The 9,379-nt window shown below is 37.7% G+C and overlaps 1 protein-coding gene across 1 annotated transcript in view; it reads left to right on the plus strand.

Moving 5' to 3' along the window:
- LOC120306662 overlaps positions 1 to 8,998 on the plus strand; it is a 59,969-nt gene extending 50,971 nt beyond the window's left edge. The window contains exons 10-13 of the mRNA XM_039340277.1: positions 3,109 to 3,200; positions 3,678 to 3,836; positions 4,375 to 4,453; positions 8,697 to 8,998. Coding sequence (XP_039196211.1) covers positions 3,109 to 3,200; positions 3,678 to 3,836; positions 4,375 to 4,453; positions 8,697 to 8,763 — 397 coding nt within the window. The 3' untranslated portion in view covers positions 8,764 to 8,998. The remainder of the gene's footprint in view (positions 1 to 3,108; positions 3,201 to 3,677; positions 3,837 to 4,374; positions 4,454 to 8,696) is intronic.
- Positions 8,999 to 9,379: the final 381 nt, after the last annotated feature.

Below are 9,379 nucleotides of genomic sequence, written 5' to 3' on the forward strand. Positions count from 1 at the left end.
CAAAAGATTAATTGACCCCCAATTGACTTTTCATTATTTATCAATCACCTAGTGACCCCTAGATATTTACTGACCTCCTTTTGCCCTCCAGCCATTTATCAGTAATAAGGACTATCCCTTGGATAGTCCTCGGGGAGTCAATACTGACCACTTTGGGAAACTCTGCTTTATATCATATACTTTATATTATATTTGTCTTATAAAATATTGGCAATTGAGTGATAGATATTTATGGACTATATTCTTAGCTGAATGTAGACTTAATTAGATAATGGCCTTATCCTGACCTATGTCAGCTATAAAACTTAAACTTAAGCACATAGAGAGGTAGTCCATAAGGAGTACCATATTGGAATATGTGGAACTGGGACCACACAACATTCAACAATAAAGTGCTACAGTGTCACTAAATGGCTGTGCAATTTTATCCCTTGTCCCAAAGACACTGGCCTTGTCTCAGGCCACAATTTACGTGGATTTATCGCCCTGTTTTTTGCACCGCAAAACATAAAAATATAGCAAAAAAAAAAATCAGGAGTAGGTGTCATTATATCAACAGCTAGGTTTAATGGTCTGAGCATCACTAGTAAAGAAAAGCCAGAGGATGCAAGTTGCAGCAAGAGTCCAAGGTGGAAGTAAAGGAATGTTCAAGTCAACACAGTGTAATGTCACAGAAGTCTAGTTGGGTTCTAGAAGTACCTGTAACTTAGAACCCCGTCTTCAATTCTAGAGAGAATCAGACTGTTCTTCTAACTTATTCAATGATTGTTCAGTAAGTGGCTTTCAGTAAGGGTAGTACTAATCCCAGGTTGGGTATGAATTCTCTAGACTGACTTTTATCTGCTGCTCTGGGATGGACATGTGGTTTTATGAGACAAACAGAAGGGAAGAGGTGCATAAAGCTAGATTTCTTAATTGTAGTTTTTTCTGCAAGAGAAACAGGGCCTAGGCCTTATATATGCGTTCAATATGCGGGAATGATAAGGGTCTGTCTCCAAATATCTAAAGGAAATTGACTTTAGTATATTGTCCCCCAAATTTCTGAAAGGGGAGGAACATTTGGGGGAGGATGTCTATGGAGATTCTCAGTCATCCAGGTCATGGTTGACCCAAAGGTGCTTCTTCAAAAGGCGACTGGACTTTGTTTTTCCTTGAAGACGTTTTGCTTCTCATCCAAGCAGCTTCTTCAGTTCTGATTTGGGGGAGGAGTTTGCTTTCGTTTTTGGATAAGAAATTGGGGGCAAGCTTCATCTGACAGAACTTTGGATGATGGAGGCTGGGGCAGAATTGAAAGAGTGGGAGAGTTTAGGCAGTTGTATTTTTTTTTAGTTTGGCTTTTCAATGAATTGGTGTAACAGCTGCCTTTGGGAGGGGAGTAAGATGAACAACAACAAAAAAACCCCCTCTGACAAAAATCCCTCCTTATTTTGTGGTATTTAGCCTGAGACTACCTATAATCCTACACCAGCAGTGGTGCAGTTAAAGCTGTGCCATGGGCTGGCCTAAGTCTTGCAGCCTAGGACCCCCAATAACCAGTCAGAGAATGAAGGGAATGAAAATAGCAGCTACCCCATATGGGGCTTTAGTGCTCACTGGTACACTGTATTGTGATTCTCCCCCCCCCCTTTATTTTTAAAACAACTTTTATAGTTAGGGCTTTTTTACTTGTTCAAACTAATACATATTTGTAATTGCTCGTGTTATTATGTATATGTTAAAGGCTACAACAGAAAAGTAATATTCGGTGCAAATGCATCAGGTAGCAGAAACGAATGCCTGTTATTTCAGGAGTCAGGAAATAAGAATGATATAATGACTGAAGTTGTTTAAAATAAGAAACTGCATTTGAACTGACCCTCCTTTCTTCTCTTCCTTCCTTCCTTTCTTTTCCACCTCCCCCCCTCTTTTTTTTTTTTGCTGTAAGGCAGTGTTTTACAACCCAGCAACTTTAAGATTTATGGACTTCAGTTCCCAGAATATTCTAGCATGCTTGTTGGGGGAATTCTGGGAGCTGAAGTTTACACATTTTAAGTTGCTACGGTCGGGAAGGACTGCTCTAAGGTCACAGGAAGCTAGAAGTCGTTGCATGGAGGAACTTTGGGCAGGGGAGAAGAGAAGTGTTAGTTGTGCTGATTGCCACTGAAGTAACATGTGTAGCCAGCTAAAGAGGACTTCTATAAGGCAATTAAGGCTGGTAGTGACCTATCTGCACCTCTAGTCAGAGCTGGAGCTAGGTTTCTTTAGAACAAATGGGATATAAGATTAATATTGGGTAGGAAATCTGAGACCTGTGGATGTACTTGAACAGTCCTTGTAACTATAACATGGCCTAAGGGGAAAAAAATGCTAAGAATTGTAGTTCAGCAGAATATTGAGATGAGAGGGTGTCCTCAAAAGTCAAAGGTATCTCTCTGGCATAGTGGGGAGGGGAATAGATTTCCATCTGTGAACTAGAGAAATAAAATGTTATTCCTTGAGATTTTGGGTTGCCAGAAATCTTTACCATGACTGATATCTTTCATATACCGTGGTTGAACAAGTATGAGTAGAATGCCAATGTTCTTGAATTCTGGCCAAGATTAGATCTGCAAGATCTTAGGAGAATGTCATCCTATAGAATGAGTGATTGTATGGAAAACTGCACATTTTCTACAGCTAACTGCACTTTCCAAAGAAAAATAAATTAAAAGGTGAAAACAGTGAAACTGAAGCATGAGCATAGAGTTTTGCCGACTATAACATTTCAAATATTAACTGCCAGATGTTTTCCTTTGAAGGGAAGCACTGAAGCATCAGGATAAAACATGTACTTTGTTAAGTTGGCCCATAGGTAACAGGTCCTAGCAGTTAGAGAGAAAACAAAGGAAAGATGAATGAATGGATGGATGGATGGATGGATGGAATAAATGGAATGAATGGTCCAGCTGCTTGAATCTCTAACTGCCTGTGAAGGTCCATAATACATTTTTCTTTCCCCATAGGCCACCTTGGAACCTCCTGCCTTCACCTTATCAGCCCTTCACTTGGGATAGTGTTTCTTCTACTCAATGTTTTTTTAGGGATGAAGTATCTTTTGCTTCTGTCTCTCCTCACATGCCTTTCATTTAGTGTTGGGGGAAAGATCTTTGGACGCTGTGAATTGGCCCGAGTGTTGAAGAAATCTGGCTTGGAGGGATATCGTGGATACAGTCTGGCTGATTGTGAGTCTGTCATCCTTTCTTTGCTGTTTTCCCAGAGATATCCTTGAGTACAGCGCTGAACCCATTATTTAGAAATGTAGTTCTATTGGCTAGACTGATACATTTCGACAGTTACATGTGAGTAGAAAAAAGTTGCGGTCCAAACTGTTACAAACTAATCTTCCAAAGAAAAGGACAAAAACCAGACTCTTATTTTATGTCACCCTTCAAATATTGAGATTTATAAAACTTTCAATAAAAAAAAAAAAAAAAATATTGAGATCCAGCTTCCATCAGCTCCAGAACAGCTGGTGACTTACTTATCCCCATGAACAGTTGAACCAAAACCATTATGATAAGCAAACGTCTGTATTCAGAAAACTTGATGAATTCATGTGCCTTTTCCAAATGCCAGCATCAAGCTTTTTCCTAGATCAAATGTTGTGTTAAATTGGAAAGAGAGTACTAAGTTCTCATTTTTCCTTCTCCATACCACAGGGGTCTGCTTAGCCTTCTATGAGAGCCACTTTGACACAGCGCTTGTGGACCATGAAGCTGATGGCAGCACCAGTAATGGTATCTTTCAGATTAACAGTCATATCTGGTGTGAAGATTACAAACACGCTAAACCAAACATCTGCCAAATGCATTGCAGTGGTGAGCTCTAAAGTGGGTTGGCTTCAGTTCTATACAGTGACATTTAATTGGGTTCCTTGCAGCCATTTAAGGAAAAGTCACTATGAGTCAGGATTGCACTTTGCTGTTAGTATTAAGTATAAGAATTACCATTCAGTGGGTAATTCTGCCTTGGTTTATTGGTATAAAGTCATTGAACTATGCATACTGTACTTGTCAGTCGGAATACTGAATGGCTCAAGTATACAACATGAAAAGACCTAAGAGAATTATCTCCCATTTTTAGAAGATGCTTGGATAAAAGCAACACTAGTTAATTATAGAGAACTTACAAGTGAGCTTTACAAATATTTTTTTTTTCTTGCATGCTGGTCCTCTCCGCCAGATAGTTTGGGGGCTGCTGTAAGAGTGAGATGTACTGAACTTCAGACTAGGCTAGAAGGTCTCCTAAATAGTGTCCTAAGCAGGTGGTTGAGGAAGCCCCTCCAGGAATTCTATAGCTCTGAAGGAACAGGAGTCTACAGTTCAGCACCTTACACCATCTTCTTTGTTATTACAGATCTGCTGACAAGTAACATCAATGATGATATCGTCTGTGCCATGCGGATTGCACAAGGACCCAGAGGCCTGGGATCTTGGTAAAATCTTTTGGGGCAGGGGCAATGATCCCTCTTAAGACAGGCAAGCAGATGCACAAAGCATGATCTCTTCTAAGCAGCAATTGGGTTGGCCTGAGCTTTCCTGGGCCAGGAGGCAGTGGGTTTTTTTGGGCAGGGAAGTGCACAATATACTTTACATATAACGCTCCCTAAATTACATTATTTTTAAAATGAGAATATTTTTATTCAACTGATTACATAATTGTACTGTACATAAATTACATCTGCGAATCAAAACAATTTTAAAAAGTAACTTAAATAGGCATGCTTGAATTTAATATTTTTTAAATCAAACTTATCAGTGATTATTTTTATTATTAGCATGACCAATTGATTCTTCTTAGTTTTTGTGGTGTGTTTTTGTCACTTTTCCAGAAAAAAAAAGTTATTAGATCTATTAAGAGGGATAGATATAGACATATCCATCTTAATAGGTATAAAGAGTCAAGGTTAACTTTGAATCCAAGTTTGCCAATTTTCATCTTTTCCAGTCCAACAAATTTAAACCTGTGCTTTGGAAAAAAAATGGACTTTTTCATTATATGCATTTTCATTTCTGATAAGTCTTTCTCATCGGCAGAAATTTGATTAGGAGTACGACTCATAGATGACAATTTCAGAATCTTTGCATACTTACACATCAGATTCTGATTTTCTTCATTCCCAAAAATGTAATCTTGCTCTTGTAATGTTGGTATTTTAAATGCAACACACTCTTTCAGTTCGCCATCCAGATGGTTACGTACTTACTCAGAAATCACAGAACAGTATCACTACTCCAATGTTAGTAATAATGTTTTCACTTTGGGGCTGACTTCCTATTCTGGCCTTAGCAAACTCCAAAGCCTCAGCTGGTGTAATGCACAATATACAGTATTTCTGCCAATTCAGCCAAAACATCATTTTCAATTGCAGTAGCAATGTAATTTCATGGGTTCTGTAGTAATTGGCTATTCCTTTCTCTATCTCCTTTGAGCAATACTGCACTAAGTTTATAGACTAGTTCTTTGATTGGAAAATATATCATTTAATGGTCTTCATGAGACCACCTCATATTCTGCAATTTGGACCATTTCCTCAAATGGCAATTTCTTTACTGATGTGATATATTTTCCAATCAAAGAACTAGTCTATAAACTTTTAGTGCAGTATTCCCATGCATCTTTGTTGCCTTGAACTGACCAATGAGCTACGCAATGTTGTTCTGTGAGATGTGGAATTTCCTTCTTGTGACACCTGTGTATTTTCCCTATATGATTCTTGTACCATGTGAGGTGAATGTTACCATCTTTTGCAGATTCAGTTGGTTATCAGTATAGAATTTTGTTTAGAGGGTCAGTGTGGTTAAGGCATCAGGATAACTCTTCATATTAGAAGAGCAAAACTTGATATATAAAATCCACACTTTACTAATTGGAACCTTAGTCCTTTCACCTACCATTAATGTGTGATAAGAGACATTCAATATCATTCATCACATTTTGGAAAACAACATGGTTAGTATACTTAACAAATTCCAAAGTATAACTTTTGCTGGCCCATCTTTTTGGAAGTGTAGTGTAATTTGCCATGTGATCATGAGTGTTTTGAAGAAAGCACTAAAGCATTCATGGAAATGGCAAGCCAGACAGTCAATGAATATTTTTCACTTGTACCCTTGACTTTGTCTGAATTCTCATTTAGACTTTTTATTAGTATTTTATTTCCTTGATAAATGTTTGATCCATCATCTTGTTAAATTCTTCATATCTTATTGCAATTTCTCCTTAGGGAGTCAATTTTCATAAATTCCATAATTTTTGATCAGCAAAATCACAACTAACTTTGGCTTCTGCATGTGACAGTCATACTATACCACTATCTTCAGTGTAAGAAAATGTTTTTCTTAGCCTATGTGCTACAGGCTCCCTTAGCACTTAGTTACAGTATTAATTAATAATTAATTTAGTCATGATCATTTAAAAAAATCCTGTGGTTTTTATGTCCATTGTCATTATCTTGTACAAATCTATGAGTTTTAACTTCTTGGTGGGATGAAAAAAAATCACATTGTTGCAACATTTTCTTCACCCTGGCTTCTAGATGTGAACCTCTCCTTCCTTTCTCTCTCCTTAACTTTCCCCTTTGCTTTGGTTCCCCCCATCCCCCCCCGCCCCCAGTGATCCATCCCTTCTTCAGCCTGGAGCCTGTCTCCTGAATGAGTGAAGCTTCTCCTTGCCTTCCTTCTCTCTCTCCCAGGATTTTCTCTCCCCTTTTGCTTACCAATTTGCAAAGACATACAGTACTTCATTAATGCATTATCTTTGACAGTGAGTGGGAAAATGAATCTTATGGGTGGACGTGCACTACCGACATTGAGCATGGACATCATGATTTTTGTTGTTTTTAAGAAAAGACATCAATGGCCTTGGAAATTGTTTTAGAGAGGATTGAAATTGGGGGGGGGGACCCAAACCCCAAATAGGAGTATATAACCCATTGGCTATGTCTTATATATAGAGGACTTTTTTTTTTTTTAAGAAAGCACTGTTCTGATATCCAATATTTGTTGCTAATTCCATCTTCTCCAACTCAGTAACTTTCTAATTGTCTGGATTTGGGACTCAAAATCAAACACATAAGGAGGATAATCAGTTGGAGAAGGTTATTTTGAACATTAATGAATGAAGCTTAGTTTTCTGGATAGTAACCAAGGAATAAGTGAAAATACCAAAAACAGTAGAAAGAAAATGAATTGTATATATGCTATACTAAAATGACATACAGTAACTTGAAGAAGAGGGCAACTATTTTTTTTTATAAAGGGTCTACACGTATCAGAATGAAGCCCTTTTCTTAACTAAATACATCTCTGAATAATAGATAATGGAATTTCATACTAATGAAAACAATAATTACTGAAATCACTGGGTTTTTTTTCTGCTGTCTTTTAAAGTTATCTCAAACCTAAATTAATGTTCCATACATTTGATTAACGTTTATTCTCAGTCCTAGTAACAGCACTAAATACTTCTTCTACAAAATATCTATAAATTGCTTACCTGTAGAGTTATCATCTGCTATCCGAGCTTGGGAGAGGGAGCAATAAAATTGTAGAATTTTTCCCTGTCTCTTGTTTGCCATCTAGTGGTCTTATGGATTTTTTTTGCAGGTTAGATATGGTAGCCCCAAACTATTGTTTTAAGAACACCAATAGAGTAATTGATGCAGAGAATGTCCTTCACTTTCTCTGCAATATTTGAACATAACTTGATGCAACGATTTCACATTTCATAACACTTGCAAAAATGTCATAGATGATATTGTCAACTTATAAAAACCATCTTCTCCCATTCTATTTGCAAAGCTTGGGGATTTACTTTGTTTTTATTAATTGCTAATCACTGTACTATACTATATTGTACTGTTTGTATGCTGTATAGCCATACAGTGGCTACCATATGTGTTGCCATCTAGTGGCTATTCCAAAGTATGGAGTCATCAAATTTGCATTTCAGCACCTGAATTTGACAATGTTTTGACTATTGTTAATATTTTCCATAGGCCAGTGGTTCTCAACCTTTTCTTTACCACAGACTCCCTCTAGATATCTTTTGCAGACCAGGGCCACAGACCACCAAGACTTAACTCAAGATTTAAATCATAACATTTCTTCAAGCCTTTGAGGACCCCCTGTGATGACATCACACACCCCCAGGGGTCCACGGACCACAGGTTAAGAACCACTGCCACAGGCTATTTAACTATTTTATTTTATACCTCCAAAGAAATTTGAATAGTAAGCATGTTCCCTTCCTACTGTATCCTTCCTGACAATCTAGGACAGGGGTAGGCAACCTTGGCTCTTTTATATCTGTGGACTTCAACTCCCAGAATTCCTAAGCCAGCTATGCTGAGAAATGGAGGTTTCCATGCTGAGGCATGATGGCTCAGGAATTCTGGGAGTTGAAGTCCACAAGTCATAAGAGCTAAGGTTACCTACCTGTGATCTAGGATAACATTTCTTCTAGTTCCACACAGGCTTCTTTTCTTCCATTCCCAACCAAGAAAAACTCATATCTAGCATTCCAGTACTGCACTTCTTGTTAAAACATATTGGTAGACATATATTGTGATCCAATGTCTTTACCCATTAGTGGTAACAATCTATACTCTTTCCATGTGTTATTTGCTTATGACTTTGCTAATAAGATTCTCTCTCCCCTCCCTCCTCTGCTCTCAGGATGGGTTGGAGAGAAAATTGTGACGGTCTACAATTGTCTGTCTGGTTGAAAGGATGCAAACTATGAGGAGAAAGACTGAGAAAAAAGAAGGTACTTAAGGCCATGAAAATGCTTTAAGAGCCCTGGGACTGTTGCCTTCCTGAAGCTAAGCAACTCTACTGGATATATTTTTAGAAAAACTCTGGATTGTCCCTTACAAGAGGGAGCATGTAGCTTGGACTTTGATTTGAGAAACTCATCTTGTGGTATAAAAAAGCTTATTTAAACAATAGGATTGACCTCTATTAAAAAACTCACATAAGTTTGGACTGGGATGTATGTTCCAGTTTTCAATTCATGAAAGATCAAAATTGATAAAACTTTAAAAACATGTTAATGACTTTTTCTCAAGACATGCATTATAAATTTCTAGCAATTTAATAAGCACGCAATAACAGGGACTGAGACCATTGTTCTGATGCACTTAGCATTCAATGAAGGTGAAGCAGTGAGACTTAGGATGAGCCAGTAATAAGCTGAGCATTATTTCTTTGAAACAAGTTATAGTTCCATGCATGAACATGTATAATCCCATCTAGTGTTCAAACTAGAAAGCTTGAAAAACTTTCTGCTTGAATAGTCTTTTATCTAATTCAGAATTTTGCTTCCAAGGCCACAGCTTTGCATTGGCGTTTAGAAGTTC

The sequence above is a fragment of the Crotalus tigris genome, unplaced genomic scaffold (genome assembly GCF_016545835.1).
Source record: "Crotalus tigris isolate CLP2741 ecotype Arizona unplaced genomic scaffold, ASM1654583v1 scf7180000017742.2353718, whole genome shotgun sequence".
Lineage (NCBI taxonomy): Eukaryota > Metazoa > Chordata > Lepidosauria > Squamata > Viperidae > Crotalus > Crotalus tigris.